Raw genomic sequence first — 24650 nt, forward strand, 5'->3', positions numbered from 1 at the left:
CAGCGGCTCCCAGTGACAGCTCCCTGATCTCGTCTATTCATACTAGTTGGGAGCAGGGAGTTTTTAAATTTCACGGCCCTCTGCGCATGACGTAATGACATCTGCAGGAGCAGAACGCCGGGGGACATCACGGAAGACGGCGGTGAGTATTCTCTGCTCCCCTCACAGATCCGATCCATTAGGGGAGCTGAAACTTTAACTTTTTTTTGTTTTCCATTCACTATAATGTGATCGCAGTTTCCGCGGCCCAGGATGACAGCTCCAATATGTCAGCTACCTCTGGTAACCGACAGCATAGAGCTGTCACGTCCACGGCTTGCAGGGTTTTAATCCCCAGAGGAAGCATGTTTTTACGTCCTCGGGGATTTAAGCCCAGCAAGCCAGGATGTAAAAACACTATGGGCTGGTCATTAAGGGGTTAACTTTCATTTTTTTGTATTGTAATGCATTAGAATATCGATGTATTCCATCTCAGTCTAAGGGTCCTTTTAGACGAGCCGATTCATGTTTGAACGAATGAGTGACATCAGCACCAGCTCGTTTGCCCTCGTGCAGCCTGTTTTGACAGGCAAATGTGTCATTGGCTCCGTGAAACGAGAATCATTCAGTCTTTCACATTCGCTGTATAAGTCATTGAGAAGGACTGAAAGATTGCTGTTTAAACCAAATGATAAGGGAATGAGCCAACGATGATTATCATCTCTGCAGAAAAGGAATGACGAACAAAAAGTGAACGATTCTCGTTCGTCGTTGGCTTGTGTTTAGACCGAACGCTTATTGTTCACTTTCACTCGTTTGAACGATAATTGTTTAATCTAAAAGCACCTTAACCTGTTTAGGACCAGCCACAGTAAATTTACGGCAGCTGGTCCTGGGCTTACAGCACTCCCGATAGTAAAATTACAGCGGTGCTTTAAGTCTCCTGCTCTGCAATCAGTCAGAGGAACGTTAGTGACAGTTGATAACCCAGAGCAGAAGGCAGGAGGGGTTTTTAACTCTTCCTGCTTTCTGCTTCCCCGATATACAGTGCTCAATGAGCACTGTATGGGGAAAGTGAAAGTAACATGTACTTTCACTACGGGAGCCTCGGGGGGTCATGTGACCTCCCGGAATTCCCTGCTACTGCAGAGCTGGAGGGTCAGACTAGATCGTGGCAGCTCTGCAGGTGACTAATGTCACCACAGGGGTTGCTTTCCCCTGTAACTAGGGCTCATATGGACGCCCCAGCTACAGTGGGAAAGTGTCAAATAAAGAAAAAAAAAATGTGAATGTCCCCCAGAGGTCTTATATGACGTGATGGGGGACATAGATAGTAAAAAACACAATTACAACAAAAGTAAAACAAAACAGAATAAAACAACAATACAAAAGAAAGAGAATAACACAAAGCCGACGCCAACAAAAACAGTCGCCATATGCGCCCTGTAAACCAAAACCATGCATACTAAATATCAAAACATCCGAAATAAATAGAGGAACCCATTCCCATACTTTATTTTAGTGTAAATATAAAAATAATTTTAAAAAAAATTATAAATGTTAAAAAAATGATTTTTTTTAGCTACTAGTACTTACCCACAATAAAACTAAAAAAAACGGAAAAAAAAGTCAGTGAAAAAGATATTAAAAAATAGTCCTGTTTGTCATGGGAAAAAAACCCAGCAAAAATAATTTTGGTAGCTAAGGGAAAAAAAATAGAGCAGTAAAACCGCCACATGGGTAAAATCCCTAAAAAGTGTCTGGTCCTTAAGTTACAAAACAGCCTGGTCCTTAAGGGGGTTAAGGAAAAGACAAAGGAAGCACCTTCCATTGTGTTGATGACATGATCACTGTAGATTGTGCCATAGGGTGTCACTTGGTAATCCCAGTTGCTCTTCCTAGTGATGCCTACAGGAACACAGTGCCATAAATGTAAAGTGCTGAATTCAGTTTTCACGCTAGACGTTTGCACCCCGTGAGTTAAGGTAGTTTTGTAATAAATCAATGGGGTACAAGTAGTATAGCCACTGAGGAGCCAATTTGTGCTTTCCTAGCACCAGTGACACTTTGTTCTAACAGTCAGTGGGGTCACAGCAGTTGAACATTTGCCGGTTGGACATTGACCGTGTATGCCACCAGTATTTATCCTGAGGGAATGAAAAGTTGATAAGTTAAAAAAAATTGAATTGACCAAGGTAGTGAAGAAAATCTCACCTTCGGTTGCAATCTCTCGATTGAGTCGATCTTTGTTCTCCCCATCCTCGAGTCGTTAACATAAAAGGACTTTTTCCTTTCCATACTGCTCCAGTCTGCAGAGGTCTTATAGGGGCAGATAGTGGTTGGGCTGTACTCTTGGCTGGCAGATCTGCACTCTTGTTCTCTACTGCTACCAATGGGTTATTATCCTGATTTACTTCTTCCCCAACAGAGGATGACCATCTTTTTAAAGAAGCCCGCCTGGTCCCGTAAGGTTGTGGTCCTGTGAGCTGGCTGATTTTGAGGGCAGATGGTATGTCCGAAGTTGGAGACAATGGGCCACATGTTGGTGAAAGCAAAGGACTCTTATTTTCAGAACGAGGTATTTCCTTGGGGCGTGGAGGCACCAATGGTTTGGGTTTTATGGGAGGTTTTACATGTTTTACACCTAAGTGGGAAAAAATATATATATCAATACTTAAGCACTATCTAACTACCCTGTTTCCCCCAAAATAAGTCCTACCTTGAAGATAAGCCCTATCCTGATTTTAGTTAGGCTTGAAATATAAGCCTTACCCTGAAAATAAGCCCTAGCTGCATCACATAAAAAAGGAATACTTACCTAGCAGGCTCAGTCCAGGTCCTCTTGCTGCTGTCCGGAGCTCCACCGTGCATCCTTCAGTCCTTCTTCACCCACAGAAGATCACTTCCTGGTGAAAGGATTCATAGCTCCCAACTCCAGAAAATAATGTCTCTGATTGGTTCTTGAGCACTGCTCAGCCAATGAACCAATGCGATGGCTCTGATTGGTACATCGAGTGCTGCATTGATTGGCTGAGCAACAGTCGAAGAACCAATCACAGCCATCGCATTGTGGAGGCGGGATTTATGAATTGGCCAATCAATGCCGTGGCTCAGTGCATCAGAGCTCCGGAGAGAGCGGTGGGAGGGACCTGCACCGAGCCTGCTAGGTAAGTAAAATAAGACATCCCCCGAAAATAAGATCCTGTGCCTCTCTTGGGGCAAGCCAGGGACTATTATTTGATACTCCCTATTATTTGGACACTATACAGTAGTAATATTTGCACACTGAGTGACTGTGGTATGTGGGTATTGTATGGAGGTATTCTTTTTTATTGTTTGGCAGTATTTGGGTACCAATAAATACTGCATATGTCGCTGTACTTGTGTTCTATACAGCATTGGAAATTATGAGAAACATTGTCTAAAAAGTTGAAGGGGGGGGGGGGAACTACTTCACTTATTGTTCAGGATTCCCTTTACTGCGCAGTACTGAGGTCTGCAGAAGGAACACATGGGACAAGTCTCCAGCCAAAATCTGCAGTTTTTGGCTTAGCATCACCTTCAATAGTCACATAAAATACAAGGCTGTTGATGACTGAATGTTTGGATCTATGCAAATACGTTATGTAACCTAAAAGGCAGCTGTTCAGGCCCTCTTCTCGCTATCCTTTTGCACACATGTTTCACAGATACTATTGGGCGTTTTCTATTTAACACGTCCTCTTTATGTTCTGGAATATTAACATAGTTATTCAGCAATTCCTCGTGTGGATATCATACCTCCCAAGGGCTCTGTCTTATCCAGGATCTGTTGCGAGTTGGAAGTTGACATGATGATACTGGAAAATGTCCCTGGTGACACAAAAAACACAATATCATTGAAACAATGATATAAAAGTCGAATAACTAAGTGCTTATACTGATCTCCCTGTAGCTGGCTAACATAAAGAGGGGCCGCATAGCAAAGCTCAACATGGACACCCATTATGCTCTGGGTCTTACCACCCAAGACAGAAGGGTCTTAAATTTACTTTCCCTTCCACAGACTTTCCATGACACCCGGGACAACTTCCTACCCCTCTTGCTTGCTAACAATGCAGTTACTTTGCAACAGAGAGTCCAGCACAGGTTCTGACTACCCAGTAGCAGAGGTGTTGGCAGCAACCAGAGTTGCGTCTCCACTCTTCAAGGGCCCCTTAAATTTGCATGGTCTGCCACTATGGTGTAAATACCATTACTCTATAATCTACATACATTACACCGGAAGGAAAGAGGTGATAGAAACAACAATATACTAATATTACACTTTAAAGTACAACCCCAATAACAAAAAAGTTGTGATGGTGTGTAAAATGTAAATAAATTTAACCCTTTCCAATCCAATGTAGGGCCTGCCCCGACATCATCTTTTTCCTCCACAGCTCCGATGTCGGGACAGGCCCGACACTGCAGTGCAGGGGTGCATCTGCACCCGATCATCAGACACATCAGGTGCAGATACACTCCTGCACTGGTCCTCATCAAGGCCCCCGAGGAGGAGGCAGAAAGGGTTTTTAACCCTTTCTGCCTTCTCTTTTGCACATTACATAGCACTAAATTACCGCTATGTAATGCACAGAGATTCCGGCCGGTGATCATGTGACCGCCGGTGTTACCTGACCCCCAGCAGTCACATGATCGCCGAGCCGGGAGGCAGAAGGGAGAATGCAGAAGTATTACTGAACTCTGTCAGAACAGGAGGGTGAAGGGAAAATGTATTTTTTCTCATCCATTCTCCACAGCTCCAATTTATTTGGAGTTGGGGAGAATGAATGAGAAAAAATAAATGGATTGGAAAGGGTTAAAGAAAGAAAGAATGCAAGGATTTGAAGATCTTGTATTTTCTCTACAATGGAACATAAAACATATCATTAAAAAAAATTAACTCTTTTGGAAATTGATGGCAGCAACACACCTCACAAAAGATGGACCAGGACCATGTCTACCATTGTGTAGCATCACTTCTTCTTCCTACAACAGTTTGTAAATATCTGGGAAGTGAGGAGAACAATTGCTAGAGTTTTGGGTGAGGAATGTTGTCCCATTCTTGTCTGATGTAGGATTCTAGCTGTCCAACAGTCCTCGGTCGACTTTGCTGGATTTTTCATTTCATAATGTGCCAAATGTTTTCTATTGGTGAAAGGTCTGGACTGCAGGCGGCCGGTTCACCAACCAGACTCTTCTTCTGTGAAGCCATGCTGTTGTGATGGGTGCACTATGTGCTTTAGAGTTGCCTTGCTGAAATATGCAAGGCCTTCCCTGAAAGAGACGTCTAGATGGCAACATACGTTGTTCTAAACGTCTTTATACTGCTTAGTATTGATAATGCCTTTCAAAATGTGTAAGCTGCCCATGCCATAGGCACTAATGCAACCCCATACCATTAGAGATGCAGAACTGTGCAGTAATAACAAGCTGGACGGTCCCTCTCTCCTTCAGTCTGCAGGACACTGCATCCGTGGTTCCAAAAAAGAATTTGAAATTAGATTAATCTGACCACAGAACAGTTTTCCGTTGGTCCTCAGTCCATTTTAAATGAGCTTTGGCCCAGAGAAGATGCCGGCTTTTCTGGATTATGTTGATATATGGCTTCTTCTTTGCATGCTACAGCTCTAGCTTGCATTTGTGTATTGTACGGTTAACTGTGTTCACAGACAATAATCTTTGGAAGTATTTTTGATTCCATGGAGTGATTTGCATTACAGAATCATGCCTGTGTTCAATGCAATAATGCCTGAGGGCCCGTAGATCTCGAGCATCCAATATTGACCTTCAGCCTTGTTCCTTGTACACATGAATTTCTCCATATTCTCTGAATCTGAACCTTTTGATAATATTTTATACTGTAGCTGGTGGGATATTCAAAGTCTTCACAATTTTAGATTGAGAAACATGTTTCTGAAACTGTTCCACAATTTTTAGATGCAGTTTTTCCCAGACTGGTGAACCTCTGACCGTCTTTGCTTCTGAGAAGCTCTGCCTCTCTCACGTGCTCTAATTATAGGCAGTCATGTAACTTAGTAGAAAATTGACCTTCCATCTGTTTTTCATTACTGCCACTTACTTTTCTAGTCTTTTGCTTACCCCAGGGCCACGTTTTGTGAGATGTGTAGCTGCCATCAATTTGTAAATCAGTTAATTCCCTACTGAAATGTGTCCTATTGGGGATAAAATATGGTTAGATGAGATTTTAAAATCATTGTATTCATTCTTCTTTACATGTATTTACATTTCACACAGCGTTTCAACTTTTTTTGGAATTGGGGTTGTAAATATATATATGAACACCATTCACACACACATACATATATATATTATGAGTTTTGCTATGGGGTCCCATAAGTTCTATGTACGCCCCTGTTGTGACCCATGCCATCCGCAGTGTGTATGTGCCGCTGATGTTGGTGTACACATACACACAGAGTCCCATGGCTCCTAAAACACGATGGAGAGGTGATCCAGCGCCCACATTGCATGTTCATCTGTTCTGCTTAGAGCTAATTCATTTTTATGAATATCTCGCCTCTGAGGATACAATTAAATTGGAGTTTATGGCTGACATCTTAAGTTTAACAGGTACCTAGCAAGTAATCGACCCTTTGGGCTGAATCAATGTTTATGGCCACGTGCCATATCAATTCATCAAAAACATGTAGCTCATGTTTTTTCTTTTTCTTTTTATAGATATGAATCCCCTAAGGATTCATATTTTGGCATTCACAACAATGCATATTTTTCTATTTATGATGTTGTGCTTCATGATGTATTTTTCTAGTGATGTAGGAGATTTCAGTGCACAAAAATTAGCATTTAATAAACTTTTTTTGTTGTTACGTAGGCCACAAAAATTATATTTTAACTTTGTGTAAAGGTTGAAGGGAATGAAAAAGGACATCATAATATATTAAAGTCATAAAATATATGTTATGGCTTTTATTTAATAAAAAATGCTTTTTTTAATTAAAAATAATCTGTGTAATTTTTCCTTATTCTTTTTTTGAAGTTTTTTCTACCTATTTTTGAAACTTTATTTAATTTTTTTGGTGACATAAGTGAATTTTTACAGACCCTTTTCTCTAGTCCTTGTCTAAGCGCTGCCATCCTAACTTTAGCTGTTCCAATAAAAGTTTTAGTAAGCCATGCCTCTTGATGACATGTACAGTGATGCAAGTGAGAGAATGTCAGTTAAGGAAAGAAAGGTCCCATATACGTGCCAGGCAGTACCATTAGAGCAGAGTAGCATGGTGTATGCTGAATGAAATGATCTCACCTCCTGCTGGGGTGAACACTGAAGAGGCCCTGCTGGGGTGAGCTCTAAAGAGGCCCTGCTGGGGTGAGCTCTAAAGAGGCCCTGCTGGGGTGAGCTCTAAAGAGGCCCTGCTGGGGTGAGCTCTGAAGAGGCCCTGCTGGGGTGAGCTCTGAAGAGGCCCTGCTGGGGTGAGCTCTGAAGAGGCCCTGCTGGGGTGAGCTCTGAAGAGGCCCTGCTGGGGTGAGCTCTGAAGAGGCCCTGCTGGGGTGAGCTCTGAAGAGGCCCTGCTGGGGTGAGCTCTGAAGAGGCCCTGCTGGGGTGAGCTCTGAACAGGCCCTGCTGGGGTGAGCTCTGAACAGGCCCTGTTGGGGTAATCTCTGAACAGGCCCTGTTGGGGTGATCTCTGAACAGGCCCTGTTGGGGTGATCTCTGAACAGGCCCTGTTGGGGTGATCTCTGAACAGGCCCTGTTGGGGTGATCTCTGAACAGGCCCTGTTGGGGTGATCTCTGAACAGGCCCTGTTGGGGTGATCTCTGAACAGGCCCTGCTGGGGTGAGCTCTGAAGAGGCCCTGCTGGGGTGAGCTCTGAAGAGGCCCTGCAGGGTCGAGCTCTGAAAAGGTCCTGCTGGGGTGGTTGCTGCAGCAGAGAAGGTCCAGTGCACAGCAAAGAGCCAAGAAGTCTCTGTGTCCTTGACCAAGGACTAGATCTAGGAGTAGAAGGAGTTTGCTTCCACAAAATACCCCCCATCTGAGGAAGTAAATGATCACTGTGACTGTGGTGATTGGAAAATGGCCCAGGTAGCAATCAGGCCACAAATCGGGACCATGATGGGTAAGCTCATGAGATGCATGTGAGATGAGAGGAAGTCTTCCCTTGCTATACTACTAGGTAAAAGAAAGCCAGGGTTCAGGAGAAGAGACTCAGCATCAGGGTTAGGGCCACTAAGAGGAGTTCATGTTTTAGTCCATGCACCAGCAAAACTGTGGGATGGATGATGCCCAGAATACCAAGACCGCACATCAAGACAGTCCCTTATAACATTTCTCTGAATCATGGAGGTCCCTGTTGGGACTAACAGAAAGGGTGACTTTGCATAAAATTAACCCCTGCAGTCATATGGCCTGTGACTTTGGACTGTGAACTATTAACTGTTTCAAGTAACTAAAGTATAGCACCCTCCTGTTGACCGATCATGTGTAACATAATGTACAATAAAAGTGAAAGGCCAGGCTCACACGAGCGGGTCGGATTCCACGTGCGGATATCTGCAGTAGAAGAACTGTGAATGATAGCGGAAACGAATTGTGAATGGTTGGGTATGAGTGCAGTTTTCCGCACGGATGTACACGTATGGACAGCGTATCATTGAAGGGAATTGGGCTAAGCAGCATCACATGTGAAAAAGGCGGCCAAAAAGGCAAACACAATTCCGGTGTTGTATTAAGAGAAGCATAGAGTCTAGATCACGTGAGGTCATTATCCCCCTCTACTTTTTCTTAGTCAGACCTCATCTGGAATACTGTGTCCGGTTCTGGGCACCCCACGTTAAAAAACACAGACAAACTGGGGCAAGTTCAGAGAAGAGTTACCAAGATGGTGAGCGGTCTGCAAATCATGTCCTGTGAGGAACGGTTAAAGGATCTGGGAATGTTTAGCTTGCAGAAAAAAAGGCTGAGAGGAGACTTAATAGCTGCCTACAAATATCTGAAGGGCTGTCACAGTGCAGAGGGATCAGCCCTATTCTCATCTGCACAAGGAAAGACTAGAAGCAATGGGATGAAACTGAAAGGGAGGAGACACAGATTAGATATTAGACAGTGAGGGTGATCAATGAGTGGAACAGGTTGCCACGGGAGGTGGTGAGTTCTCCTTCAATGCAAGCATTTAAACAAAGGCTGGACAAATATCTGTCTGGGATGATTTAGTGATCCTGCACTGAGCAGGGGATTGGACCCGATGACCCTGGAGGTCCCTTCCAACTCTAAATTTTATGATGCATCCGCACGGAAGAAGGATCGCAAGCAGAGAATGCCGTCAGAAAGTAGTCCAACCCCCTAGAAACACCCTTTTATCATCCAAGCGACATTCCCTTGTGCTGTTGTGGTGAGAGATGTTAATTGCGTTTGCACTGTGGATCCAACGCATCCATAGAGATCAATGAAGCCCATACTCGCAGAATCCACGGTAAAATAGAACATGCTGCAATTTTACTTCCGATTGCGAAAACCACAATTCCTACCCACAAGTATGAGCTAACCGTCAAATGTCCATGTATTTCAATACCTGCATATCGTCTGCGCTGACGGCGATTGTGGAATCCGCAATTCAAATCTGTTGGTGTGAGACCCCCTAAAGGTGAGTTGCAAACTCAATTTTCCCTCCGACTGACATCTAGGCCGGGGGCAGACAAACTGGTCAAATTGTGTATGCGGTAACCCGCAGCGGATTCTGGCCCTGTGCCTGGTCGGTGACTATGTGTACCTATTTAAATCTGTATTGTGGATGGCTATGGCGAGCCCCCATCGGTCATTCACAGTACAGATTTTTTTCCAAACTCTGTTTTTCCCGCACTGTCACTAGGCGATGTTGGAAGTACCTGCGAACTATCCGCAATATCAATTGCATATGGGCCGCGGGTCAGACGGCATCCATTGGCTTCAATAGAAGCCGTCCATACGAAAATAGAACATGCTGTAATTTTTCTTCTGCTCGCGGAAATCGCAATTCGTTTTGAATGGTATTTGTGGCGGTTCCGTGGTGCCGACGCCGACCGCGAATTCCGCCATGCAAATCTGTTTGTGTGCCACCGGTCTTAAATATACTCCCCTTACAATGTTGTAACCATTGCCTATTGCTAAACACATCAAATCAATCCAAAATGACTTAGTGGAGAGAAGGAAACCTGTGCTGTCAAGCTGACGGAAAATGTACATGTCACAATTGCGATCCCACGTTATCCCTCGGGTGCTGCAAGTCAGTACAGTTTCATTTGCTTTGTCAGTGAGAAAACAACTGGATGATCCGGTTGTATGAACATTTGGGTTGGATTCTATTGCACAAGGAAGGTTTCACAAACAAACAATAATTACGGCACAATATTCTCATGGCATGATATGTATCTGCATGCGCGCTTGGATTCACTTACTCGGCCACCCTGAAGCTTGTTTTCAGCATATTAGGTAATGTAATAGACCAGTGGTGGCGAACCTATGGCACGCGTGCCAGAGGCGGCACGCAGAGCCCTCCCTGCTGGCACGCGTCACCATCGGCCGCTCATCACTTACTGAATACCGGCAGAAAGGAACAATGGCCCTGGCAGGTGAGATATGTCCTCGGCGTACTCCCTCACCTTTCCCTGACGGTCTTCCCTCTTTGCCTTGTCAGTGTCCATGGCGCGCTCCCTTCTTCACTGCAGTAGCAGCCCAGCATCTTCCCTGCCTGCTCCGCGGCAGGGACTGGTCCCCCGCTGTTAGTCCTGGCGGGCCGGCGCGCTCCCTTCTTCACTGCAGCGGCGGGCCGGCATATTCCATGCCTGCTGCGCCACTGTCAGTGTGCACCAGCGGGACTCGTCCCCCGCTGTCAGTGTCCTCTTGGGCCGGCGCGCGGGGGAAACAACAGCGGCGGCATGCAGGCTAACAGCGGGAAGGACAGTGGCCGCGGGGGCACATGGCCATACACAGCCGGCATTGAGTGGGACAGCGGGGAGTACAGTGACAGCGGCCACAGGGGTAAGGTGGGCCTGGGAGCGCACTATCATGAGTGTGATGCGCTGGGAGCACAGTGTCAGCAGCGGGGGTGGCTGGGAGCGCTGTGTCATGAGTGTGGGGGCACTGGCGTAACCCTGGAGGCCAGGCAAAAAGCTTGGCACACGCTGCTGCGAGAACCTGCTTGCAAGTAGCCAATCAGAAGCTAGGGGTGTAACAAAAGCATTCCTGCATGGAAACCCTGTCATACCCCTAGCTTCGGGTGGTGACAAGATACGCCAGTACCGAAGGCGTCCGGCAGCACAAATGATGTCACAGTGTGTAACTGGGATCAGCGCTAGCAGCAGCGGCGAGTAGAGGAGGATGGTACGTATATGGGTCTCGGTGGGGAAGGGGCGCTATTACTACTGCAGGCCGCCGTGGGGTGTCCCTATTACCGCCGGGGCCACCGTGGGGTGTCCCTATCACCGCCAGGGCCGCCGTGGGGTGTCCCTGGGGTCTCCCTATTACCGCTGGGGGGTGTCCCTATTACCGCCGGGGCCGCCTTGGGGTGTCCCTATCACCGCCGGGGCCGCCGTGGGGTGTCCTTGGGGTCTCCCTATTACCGCTGGGGGGTGTCCCTATTACTGCCGGGGTCACTGTGGGGTGTCCCTATTACCACTGGGGCCGCCATGGGGTGTCCCTGGGGTCGCTGTGGGGTGTCCCTATTACCACTCGGGGGTGTCCCTATTACCGCCGGGGCCGCCGTGGGGTGTTCCTATTACCGCTGGGGTATGTTTACACATGGCAGGAATTACCGTGGAAAATTCCGCAGTATTTCCGCATCTAAAAAGCAGTCACAATCTGCACCCGGTCTATTTTGAAGCGGCCGTGTGCTTTTTATAACGACGGGGGTAAAATCATACGTCGTGATAAGCTCCGCCCCCTGACATGTTGGCACTTTGCGATAAATAAGTGGGTTTTGGGTTGCAGTTTGGGCACTCCGTCTCTAAAAGGTTCGCCATCACTGTAATAGACCATGTAGACGTATTCCCTCTTATCCTCTAGACCTGAAATAATGACTTAGAAGACTTTTACACGGGGCGATAGTCACCCTCAAAGGAGTGATTCCTGGTGACTGGCAGCCGTGTAAACATGGCGCCCAACAGGGTACTCAGCGAGAAGTTGCTCAGTAGTTGCTGGTCGTTGCTCTTCAGCTCACTGAAACGGGTTGACTAGTGAGCAATTTCTTGCTCAGTTTAAACTAGCAGTCGTTCATCTTGAAATGGCTGCCTGTTTGCAGTGAATGGAGGCAAGAGCAACAATTGCCCCTTTCTAGAACCACCCTTATCTCTTTCCAGTGCAATTCCCCTGCTGTTCTCACACTCCCCAGCTCCTATTGATTTTGGGTGGGAAAGCATATGTATGTTACACTATGCAGGACAGCATTCTATTGTCGGAGGCTGTTCTGCACATGTATGTTACAGTATGCAGGACAGCGCTCTGATGTTGGAGGCTGTTCTGCACATGTATATGACAGTATGCAGGACAGCGCTCTGATGTTGGAGGCTGTTCTGTATGCAGGACAGCGCTCTGATGTTGGAGGCTGTTCTGCACATGTATTTGACAGTATGCAGGACAGCGCTCTGATGTCAGAAGTTGTTCTGCATATGTATGCTACAGTATGCAGGACAGCACTGTGATGCCGAAGGCTGTTCTGCACATGCATATGACAGTATGCAGGGCAGCGCTCCAATATAGGAGGCTGTTCTGCATAAGTATGGAGTGCTGTCACATACTGTAGCATAATATGCAGAACAGCCTCCAACATCGGAGAGCTGTCCCGCATGCAGTTAGAAATATGTGTCAACCCTCGTCCGACATCAGAGCTGTGCAGTGAAATCTTAATGTCGGACGAGGGCCGACACTGGATTGGAAAGGGTTAAAGGCACATATGAAACTCCCATTTTGTTACAAGAGTTCCCAATATGTAGATCAAAGGAAATCTTGCTACTGAGACCAGTAGTGTACATAGAAATGATGAGACCACATAGCAAAAACTTAAATGGGCCCCCAATACGGTGTCAGATTTTTCTGCTCAGGACAAGAGGGCTTGGTGTGTACAGTATTTCCATCTTATACCCTTTAAAATGACCGTTGGGAAATTCTCCACCTTCTTGTTTGCTAACAACTCAGTTTCTCTTTCGAGGAAGGTCCTGCATATGTTCTCGCTACCCAATAGCAATAGAGATTCTTCAACCAAAGCTAGGACCCCCTCTCTCCAAGGGCCCCATATCAATTGCAAGGTCTGACTGTATGGTACGTCATGATCAGCTGTAATCTCTGAGGGAGTCCTACAGAAGCTGTTCAATCTCCATGCAGGAATTAGTGATGGTAAAGCCATGGGTGGTCCGTATAAAGCACAAATAGATTGAGTCCTCCAGAGTGAGGCGCACTCTTTAGGATCACCTTCCGCTTGTATGTCCAAGAACATCTATATTGTATGTTTAAGTAAGCAAGGAGATGATGCTGAATGGAGAGTTGCTTCATAAAATGCCCTGCTTCTGTAAGAGCCGTTCAGTCCTCCAATTCAGCTGGATGGTGTAAGAGCTCTACGGCACCTCCAAAAACTGATCGAGGGACTTATCAATGGAAATCCATGCCTGTTGACTTAAAGGGGTTGTCTAGGGTGAGAAAAACCTACTCAATACAGTCTGAGTCCAGCAGTGCCAGCACTTCCACTTCTGGCCCGGGTCAGATACAAAGTCATGTGGTATGGATTCTTCCTTGCCCTTCTCATTGTCGATGACGTCATTGCAGGGGGCTGACTGACAGAGTCATTTCACTAGCCGATGCACAGATACAAAAGGGTGCTGGTTGAGTTATTGAAATGAGCCAGTCAGCCAGCCTTCTGCAATGGGACCTTGAGAAATGTTGCATGGTTTCTGAACGGAGCTGGAAGCACAGATGTCAGCACTGCTGGACCCAGACTGGACCGGGTATATTTTTTTCTCACTTGATGACCCTTTTAACCATTCACGATCAAATATCTTATGTACTAACATGGTAACATAGATAAAAATGAGTCCTAGTATCAACGACCCAACCTTCAGGCTTCATTCACACGGGGCAGTTCAGTTGCAATAAAAGCCGCACCAAAAAGTGCGTTTTTTGCCATATTTTACTACAAGCATAGTAAAAACACACATGCACTTTTTGGTGCGGTTTTTATTGCAACCGAACTGCCCCGTGTGAATGGAGCCTCAGGAAAGTTATGTCTTCCAATGAAACATTCATGCCAATTTGCATTGTTGGAGAGCTCCATTGTCTTCACTGCTCTATGAGGATATGGAAACCTTCGTTCTTCTACGGTCTCTGAATCAGCTCTATTCCTACAATGTCGTTCTTGTTCAACTGATGCCCAAAACATTACACCTTACACAGTCTGACTGGTGATTTGCAAAGTGGTGGAACTACCATCACGTGATTCTCTAATCCTTTAGATGCATTTCATAATCTTATTTGCATTGGCAGCAGCCTCCTGACGCTAGTTGCTAAAGTTCAGTTTGCTGTTGACTAACATCCCCAAGTCTTTTTCTATGTGAATTTTACCCAGTGTTTTCCATTTGTTTTCCTTTCCCGCTTGTATAACCATACTCATATCTGGCCGAGCCTCCATCTTTCCAAATCCCTTTGTAGTGTAATATTAGCTGAGCTCATTGCTTTACACAATTCCATCTACAAGCTAATTAATAATTCTATCAACCCGTTTAGGACCAGCCACCGTAAATTTACGGCGACTTGTCCTGGGCTTAAAGCACCGCCGATAGTAAAATTACGGCGGTGCTCTAAGTCCCCTGCCTCTGCAATCAGTGAGAGGAACGGGTTATCAGCTGGAGCAGAAGGCAGGAGGGGTTTTTAACCCTTCCTGCCTTCTGCTTCGCCGATATACAGTGCTGTATGGGGAAAGTGAAAGTAAGATGTATGGGAGCCTCGGGGGTCATGTGACCTCCCGGGATTCCCTGCTACTGCAAAGCTGGAGGGTCAGACTAGACCCTGGCAGCTCTGCAGGTGACTAATGTCACCACAGAGGTTGCTTTCCCCTGTAATTAGGGCTCCTATGGACGCCCCAGCTACAGTAGGAAAGTGTCAAATAAAGGGGAAAAAAAAAGTGAATGTCCCCCAGAGGTCTTATATGACGTCATGGGGGACATAGATAGTAAAAAACACGATTATATACATAAGTAAAACAAAATAACACAATAAAACAACAATACATACATAAGAAAGAGAATAACACAAAGCAGACGCCAACAAAAACTGTCGCCGTATGCGCCCTGTAAACCAAAACCATGCATACTATATATCAAAACATCCGAAATAAATAGAGGAACCCATTCCCATACTTTATTTTAGTGTAAATATAAAAATAATTTTAAAAAAAATTATGAATGTTAATAAAACGATTTTTTTTAGCTTTTTCCCTCCAATAAAACTAAAAAACAGAAAAAAAGTCAGTGAAAAAGATATAAAAACAATAGTCCTATATGTCACGGGAAAAAAACGCAGCAAAAATAGTTTTGGTGGCTAAAGGAAAAAAAAATAAAGCAGTAAAACCGCCACATGGGTAAAATCCCTAAAAAGTGTCTGGTCCTTAAGGTACAAAACAGCTTGGTCCTTAAGGGGTTAAACAGGATATGGCCCACTACTGACCCATATAGAATCCCCAATAGTAACGGTGACCCAATCTGTGTATGCGCCATCAATAACCACCCTACTTTCTATCATTGTGCCAGTTTAGCTAGACACATCTTCTCCAGTATTACTTTCCCTTTCTCATTATGTAGCAACCTCATGGTTGTAACAGTATCAGATGCAGATCCGTTCTAGAACCCCCATCCTCATAGAGGTTGATTATATTAGTATGACTGATCCCTCTTGAACTGATGGTGATATTGGGTTACAAGGCTACATACTGCATATTGATACAACATTTGGAAACATCCAGCATGCGTTTAAAGGTAAATCAGACACATAAATCTGCGTGTTTATCTACTGATTCTTTACATGGATGCCCATTTTTAACACTTGGATTTGATGTAAGCTCCACAGCCAAACAGATGCGGATTCCTGAAGTTGGGTGAAATTCACATATTCTGTCGAAGGGCTTAAACAGATTGGCGTGTTCTAGTCCCATTATGGTTTTGTTTTCACTATCCGGATCCGCACATGTTATTACTACGCACAAGAAGAGATAGGACTTGCCCTAACTTTCTCGCAAGTAGTTTTCCCCTATGCCAGAAAGATGGGGCAGGACCTATCGTCATGCTTTTTTTTCAAACTCATGTGCGGAGTTTGAATAGTCCCCCCAAAAACCAACCCAGGTTCATCCGCTAATACACTCCGTAGCAGTGAAGTAGTACCCCAGAGTTGGGACCTGCAGCACTTCTGCTATGATCACAGTGGTCAATCAGGTTTAATAGTGTGATTGTTCATTATAAAGTATTATGCTGGTATTATACTCACAATTTCATACTTAAATGTATACATTAGTAATGTTTTCCATCTCTTTAGAGGAGAAACAGGTCACCTAGCAACAGTCTGGGAATGGTTAGCCAGGTATCAGAGATAGAGACAGTTTGGGATTGGGTGATAGTCCCCCCTTCAGATTGGGCTTGGGAGCCAGTATAAGAGGAGTAGGCAGAGCTAAATTAGTCTATTCCTGGATCCCAGCAACGGAGGAAGTCTAGTTCAGAGATAGAGACCGGGGAGGAACAAGGAGTCCATCAGTAACAGGCAATGCAGTGGGAAGCAGAGAACAACTGCAAGTGTGAGTACTGAGAGGGCAAGAACAGAAAAGAAAGAGAGACAGAAAGAAACAGAGGAAGAAATCTGAAGTCAGCCATACGTAGGCCCAGAAAGAGATAGCAAGAATCAAGTCAGCCAGATATAGGCACAGCCAGGGAGTTAAGCTGGAAAGCAAAGCCCAGACAGCTTCTAACGTCAATCCCCTGAGCATAACTGCAGATGAAATCAATTCCTGCCAATGTAAAGTGTTAGAGTCAACTTCATCTAATGTGAACTGTAACAAGCCAACTAAGTGAAATCCGTCTCTCCTGATGTAAAATAAATGCACTTTGATTTACTTTTTAACCTGACTCCTGGAGTCCCTTTCCACCAACTCATCAACAGCACTGAGGTACCACACTATGTGCTCCAGGGAAAACAGGTGGTCTACCCCCAATTATATTTATTTCTTCAATGTTTTATAATTATTACTTTCCTCGGAACAGGTCCCTACTAGAGATGAGCGAACACCAAAATGTTCGGGTGTTCGTTATTCGTAACGAACTTCCCGTGATGCTCGAGGGTTCGTTTCGAACAACGAACCCCATTGAAGTCAATGGGCGACCGGAGCATTTTTGTATTTCGACGATGCTCGCTAAGGTTTTCATGTGTGAAAATCTGGGCAATTCAGGAAAGTGATGGGAATGACACAGTGACGGATAGGGCAGGCGAGGGGCTACATGGTGGGCTGCATCTCAAGTTCACAGGTCCCACTATTAAGCCACAATAGCGGCAAGAGTGCCCCCCCCCCCACTGTCAGCATAAAGATCGTCCTCCTCTGGCACAGCTGTAGCAGAGAAGAACGATGTTTGCCCATTGAATTCAATGGAGCGGCAATACAGCATGTTCCACTGAATGCAATGGGCTGCCGGCGATCGCAGGATGAATGGTCGGAAAGGGGTTAAATATATAACCCCTTTCCTGCAATTCATCCAGAAATGTGTTACACTAAAAATATATACCGGCGTATAAGGCGACGGGGCGTATAAGACGACCCCCCAACTGTCACCTTATACGCCAGTAATACAGTGGAGCAAAGAATAAAAAGCATTACTTACGTTTTTAGATGATCTGCGGCGCTCCTGCAGGCTGTCGCTCCCTCCTGGTCCACGGCAGACAAGCTTTCTCCACGAAAGACTTTAAATCCCTGCCTCCAGAAGCACATGTGCCTTCAGCCAATCACAGCCAATGACAATGATGTCATTGAATGGCTGTGATTGGCTGTGTTTCTGGAGGCAGGGATTTAAAGTCTTTCGTGGAGAAAGCTTGTCTGCCGTGGACCAGGAGGGAGTGACAGCCTGCAGGAGCGCCGCAGATCATCTAAAAACATAAGTAATGCTTTTTATTCTTTGCTCCACTGTATTACCGGCGTATAAGGTGACAGTTGGGGGGTCGTCTTATACGCCCGGTCGCCTTATACGCCGGTATATATTTTTAGTGTAACACATTTCTGGATGAATTGCAGGAAAGGGGTTATATATTTAACCCCTTTCCGACCATTCATCCTGCGATCGCCGGCAGCCCATTGCATTCAGTGGAGTCGGCTGTATTGCCGCTCCATTGAATTCAATGGGCAAACATCGTTCTTCTCTGCTACAGCTGTTACAGCTGTGCCAGAGAAGAAGGATTTGTCTTCTATATGTTCTCAATGGGGTCAGCGCTGCTGCCGCTGGCCCCATTGAGCGCATATAGAATGCATCCATAGCGAGCAGCGGGAGGGGCAGATTTCAATACTCGGGTGACACCTTATCTCCCCAGCCACTCACAGCAGGGGGGTGGTATAGGGCTTAAACGTTGCAGGGGGAAGTTGTAATGCCTTCCCTGTCTTTATATTGGCCAAAAAAAAGCGCTAACGTCTCAGGGAAGAAAGTTTAATTTACCAGAACACCGCATGGTGTTCGTTACGAATAACGAACATCCCGAACACCCTAATATTCGCACGAATATCAAGCTCGGACGAACGCGTTCGCTCATCTCTAGTCCCTACCCTTCTGAGAGGAGCAGCAGAGCCACAATGAGTACCACCTTTCTCCCTGCTGCACTCAGTCACCATAGTGAGCATATTAGCGCATGTGCCCATGTGTTTTTGCTCAGACTTGTATCTCTTGGAGGTTTTCAATGCTCACAATGTAGGTCAACTTTACAAGTCTTAGTTAAGTTTTTGACTCTTTCACTGCTTAACAACCTATGACAGATATATCCATGTGACAAGCTTAATAGGCTCATGTCAGAAGTACAATATTCTACCATACTAAGTATCGCAGTAAATTATATAAGTGATCAGATGATTGCAAGTTAAAGCGACACTCCACGGCTGGAGAAACAAAGATGGCCAAACCGCTTCTCCGACTACCTGATGCACGCTTTGAATAGTATGTATCAGTAGTCTAAAGTCCTATTTAGATGGAACGACAGTCGTTTAAATGACTGCACGAGCTCTGACGTCACCACTAGGTTGTTAGCACCCGTGCAGAGCGTTTGCACAGGCAGATTACTGCTGGCTTCTTGCTCAGTGCTTCACATTCTATGTATACACGAGTGAGAAGTCAGCGATGCAGCAATGATTTTCATGCTGTTTGAAAGTGAGCGAACAGCGAACTGTAAATGAATAGTAAACAAAGGCTGTGCATTTAACCCTTTCCAATCCACTGTCTGACGTCTGAAGACATTCTGATTGTAGGCTGTACAGCTCCGATGTTGGAAGACGTCCAGCAGGGTATCCTTATTGTAGATTACTGGCCGCTCTGTTGTCGGGGGCCTCTCCAGCATGTCCCATACCACAGTACTGGCTCTAGCCAGCAGATGGTGCCATTGTATAATGGCAGAAAGAGAAAACCCCTTAGGAAACCCTGAATCCAAAATTGGATTGCAAAGGGTTAAAAGCAACGATTATTATGCAAATTCTTCCGTTTGAACTAATTTTGCACAATAATCGTCTTGCGTAAATGGCGCTTAAGACACTACATGCTTAGGGCTTATTCACACGAGCGTATATCGGCCGGCGTTTTCACGGCCGGCCAATATATGCTATTATGTGATGCACAGGTTTGGCGTATATGCCATTGGGCAGGGGAAGACAGCTTAGCTCTTTTGTGCAGGTTCTTATGTGCATGCAAATGCTCACGTTTTGCGCATGGGAAAAGTATGTTTGTGTGACACAGGCCTTATAGTGTCACATGACCAAGGCACTTTAAAAAATTTGGACATAAAACACAAAATTGAAAAAAAAAAGAAAGCAAGCTTATCATCCCGTCGGCCACAAAACTAACAGTCCTGTATAATAAATCTGGGGGAGAAACGGTTGTTCTTTCCATATTTGGTAGGCATGCATGCAGGGACAGAGCTTATCTAGGAGAGCAGAACGAGGCCATGCTTGGTCTCCGTGCAGCCTTACAAACAGAAACAACATAACTAAACTCTTTTCTTTTTTCATAACCCATTTTCCACATTATTTCTAATTATCGAACAGAGCAGAAGAGGAAGGCGGAATACTTTGTGTATCAGCCTTTTAAAGATAGAAATACCTTTCCTTACTGCCAGTTAACGGGTGAAAACATTTATTGCTTACCTTAAAGATACTGTCATCATGTTTGTGCACCCCTCTCTCAGGGCAACACAAGGTAGTGACAGTCAAACTGATAGGTATCTGTCTGCTACGGGGATCTGTGCAGCAATTTTGGAGAAGCTTACATTTTATCAGTAGCAGCACATACATGGAGGACTACTTGGAAGTAGTCCTGAATATTCACCAGCTACAGGCTAGCTCCACCCACCTTGTCCTCTAGCCAATGATTGACAGCTGTCTGCTTATTACTGTGCATAGTGCAAGGTGAGTGAAACTAGCCTGCAGCTCATGAATATGCAGGACTACTTCTAAGTAGTCCTCAACGTTTGTGCTGCCACTGATAAAATGCAAGTTTTCCCAAAAGTACTTCACAGATCCAGACAGCAGACATATTACTGTAATCAGTGTGGGTACAGGTGCATCTTGTCTCCACCGGAACTAGGGGTGGAGACAGGGGTTGGCTGGCCAGAGTGACAAGGAACACCCACATAACGCCTCCCAGTTTAGGGTTAGTGTTAGGATTAGGGTAGTTGTCGCTAGGGGAATATGAGACAAAATGGCTGCCAACGAAGACAGGAGAGCGTTTTGTGTCCTAGATTTTCTCATCTACCAGTCTGTTATTAGTGTGCAACGCCATTTTCAAACAAAGCTTGGTGAAGCAGCGCCCAGCGGGCGCACCATTTATGAGTGGTAATATTAAGGAAGAAGCTTGCATCTGTAAGAACACATCATCCGGCCGTCCACCAGTAAGCGTAGAAACAGCGGGGCGTCCGGGCAAGTGTCACACGAAGTCCTCAGGAATCCACTGTCGGAGCGAGTAGAGTATTGGACGTCCTGCTGCCGAACAGGACATTAAATTGGTGCATAAGCCGGTTTATTGGAGTAATTCATATAATGGCCTGCATAATGACTAGTGATAAAGTAACAGGAAAGTAAATGCAGGCACATGCATGCTGTATACGGGCTTCTGGCACAGAAACTGAAGCCCAGCTGCCGCTGAGCATGATATACAGAGCTATGTACTATTGTGTCAGGGAGAACGACCTATGCCATAAATTATGGGGGCCAACAAGAAGTTACACTATAAATATGCTGTCCATTTCAAGGGGTCTCCAATAAGAAGCCGAGGACAGAATGTTCTGCTTTTGGGACCACCAGCTGTAATCTGTAGAGAAACCTGACAACAGTTCCCACTGAAATCAACAGGTCGTCCGTTTTATGTCCCTTCGGAGCAAGAGGCGCTTTTTGTAGCTGTTCTCCACTCAGATTCTGTATATTGATATTTTATGAGCTTTGGCTGTTATATACATCTAGACATTGGCTACTTTAAAGGGGTATTCTGGGACTTGGATACTGATAATCTGTCATTAGGATAGTACATCCATATCAGATCGGTGAAGGTCCGCCACTCTAGATCCCCACCACTAGCTATGGCGCTCACCCTCTTCATGGCACACTGGGCACAGCACTGTACAGTTCATGGCATCACAGTTTCATCACTTAAGCCACATGATGTCGCTGGCCTGAGAAGAGGCCACGGAGCTCCCCCAGATTCCACAGCCTCTCCAATCACCTGATTGGCAGGGATCTACAGTCACGGACGCTCACCGATTGGATATTGATGACCTAATCTGAGGATAGATTATCCATGTTTTAGGCTTGCTTCACATGGGCGTATTTGATGTCAATAGATGCATTCGCATTCTGTATTTTGCGTGTACATTTCGGTCGTGGAAAAGAAATATAGAGAATATGTTCTATTTTTCCGTGTATATGCACACCAAAGGTCCCCATAGAAGTCAATGGGGGATGGGGGGGGGGGGGGCAAATGCACGAACAATACGCAAGGAGATGCGAGAAAGACTGCGTAATTCTGCTGGAAAAAGAACACATCTGCAACTAATTGGCCCTTGCAATCAGTGAGTTTATTTGTTTCGCGCAAATGAACGTGCCCTGGCGAAAAAATATAGTAAAATATGATGACGCGTGCAAAAAAGTCTCACTCATAGCACTTATGTTGCGGTGCGCACAACTGCACATACGATCATGTGAAGCCGGCCTTAGTCCTGGAAAGCCCCTTTAATCCCTTCTAATCAACGGAGTAGAAATATTATTTGGCACAGTCTAGAACTATTATTTGGGCAGCACCCCACATGGCACTATAAGGTCTAGTTAATCGTACACTAGAACACCATATGGCGCCGTCCGACAGAAGGCGGGCACTGGTTAGTATATCTTTCTTCTGTTTGCATTTGTAAATATGATTTCCCTTAAGCCAAAGTCCTCCTTTGGATCAGGGCGCTGGCATCGATCACTGCTGTTTGTTTTACTCCATAGACTTCCTTGAACCTCTGTAGTAAAAACCAACTTATTGCAAAACAAGAAGATATGCCAAATACCCTTTCATGTCGCTCTGCAGCCTTTTCATCCCATGCAGTCCCATAGGGTTCTCTGAGGTATTGGGATAGTAATAGGGTCACTAACAGTCGTCCATATTACAGTCATGTGAAAAGCTCCAGGTCTCTGAAATTGGCGATTCTTTTAAGTGTACCAGAAAATCACCTATGCCTATAAGCCCCCCAGTGGCCCCCGTAGACTCTGTATTCAGGACCGCTCCCACAAGGAACTCATAGGGTTCCTAAATCCATTTATGAGACTGTGAATCAGAATGTTTTTTCTAACTGGTTTATTGTGGGGTCTTAGTAGCTCTTGTACTGACCACAAGGGCTCGTTCACACGAGCGTATTTGCATGACGTTTTACGCCCATAAATTTGGCGCACTTTAGGGCGGCCTCACAAAGGCGTAATTGCATATAGACTCACGAGACTAGGACATATATGCGCTATGCAGAGCACAAGAGCGTGTGCTATTTACTGTACTTGTTAGCGCTGCTGGGCCACTCACATTAGCGCGGTCCCAATAGTGGCATTTTTGAGTAAGTGGGGTAGCTTATTTAGTAGGCGGGTAAGCTGACCTAGTAGGCCCAGGTGATATCGTTTCAGTTCCATGCAGGATTGTGGGCAGACAGGGGCCTTTGGTATGCAATTGCACCTGAAAATAGAGCATTGCGCGTTTTTTTCCCGCACTCAAAATGCGCGCAAAAAAAAAACCCATGTGAAGGAACTTATTGAAGCCAATAGGTTCTATTTGCAGTGCATTGCGGGCCGTGTGAGGCCTCCCTAATACGCAGTGCATAGAACCCGTTGATTTCGATGGGTTCATTCACATCAGCTTATTTATTTCACGCAGTGTGAAAAAATATGCAACATGACCTATCTTGTGTGTATTTGCGCACCGCAAGAGCCCTTTAACTTCAGCCGGCTGCACACCAACGGGTCGGATTCTGGATGTTGGATCCCGCACTGGAATCCGACCCTATGCCCGGCTGGTGATCCCGCGTACCTGTCTTCTTTTTATGTAATACGGATGGTCCGGATGGCTCGGCATGTGCAGTACGGATTTTACTTATCATCGCTAGTTGATGCTACCTTTCCGCTATTTAATTGCAGAAGGGCCGTAGGTTGGACGCCATCCATTGACTTCAACGGAAGCCGTCCGAGCGGAGTCCGCTCAAAAATAGAACGTGCTGCATTCATTCCTCCATTAGTGGAAAATCACAATTGATTTCAACTGGTGTGCAGGAAATGGACAATATTTGCTGCAGAACCCGGGGGCGGACGCGAACACAGGGACAGACACAGAAAGGAGATATGAACTGTCCCTTACTGATTCACTACTGTGTCAATACACATTATAGAAGCACAATAGCCAGCACTTCTGTGGGCTTACTGTGACTCTCCCACTCCCTTGGTCCGCAATGCCACGGCAGCCGTAATAACGTAACAATGGCCGTCGATCCCTGTGGATTTTCATGGGATTATCTTATTGTCAAAAAACTCTTGTCCCTGGACCAAACAATTTGGAGTTCATCAATGAAGGCTTCCCCTCATGTACTAATTCTGTGTTTTGGTGCGTGCTCTAATGCGTACCATATTCACATGCCTGAATTATGACGCAAGGATGTCACTTATTAAGTTTCTCCCTCCCCTAAGACATTCATGGCCTATCCTCATAAATTCTGGCATCACATGGAAGACACCGTCCCACAGAAATCAATGCTAAATCTCTCTTCCACTCAATAACGTGTGGATAGAGGAGGTAAGGACAACAATTGCATCCTATGGCATCAGAACCTCCGCTATATAGAAGCAGTGATCAATCAATTTGTGAAAACCTATTATGAATCACAGCCACCAAAGTATGGACTCTATGGCTCACGCACATGG

The 24650-nt window shown here is 45.5% G+C and overlaps 1 protein-coding gene across 2 annotated transcripts in view; it reads right to left on the reverse strand.

The window, feature by feature from the left end:
* TNKS1BP1 (tankyrase 1 binding protein 1) overlaps positions 1-24650 on the reverse strand; it is a 77352-nt gene that overhangs the window by 49442 nt on the left and 3260 nt on the right. Inside the window, exons 2-3 of one of the 2 annotated variants that reach the window (XM_066586828.1) lie at positions 3758-3831; positions 2194-2612 (exon numbers count right to left, since the gene is read on the reverse strand). In XM_066586828.1, coding sequence (XP_066442925.1) covers positions 2194-2612; positions 3758-3811 — 473 coding nt within the window. In that variant the 5' untranslated portion in view covers positions 3812-3831. Of the gene's footprint in view, positions 1-2193; positions 2624-3757; positions 3832-24650 lie in introns of both variants that reach the window. The other variant, XM_066586827.1, reaches the window with a different exon arrangement.

The sequence above is a fragment of the Eleutherodactylus coqui genome, chromosome 13 (assembly GCF_035609145.1).
Source record: "Eleutherodactylus coqui strain aEleCoq1 chromosome 13, aEleCoq1.hap1, whole genome shotgun sequence".
Taxonomy (NCBI): Eukaryota; Metazoa; Chordata; class Amphibia; order Anura; family Eleutherodactylidae; genus Eleutherodactylus; species Eleutherodactylus coqui.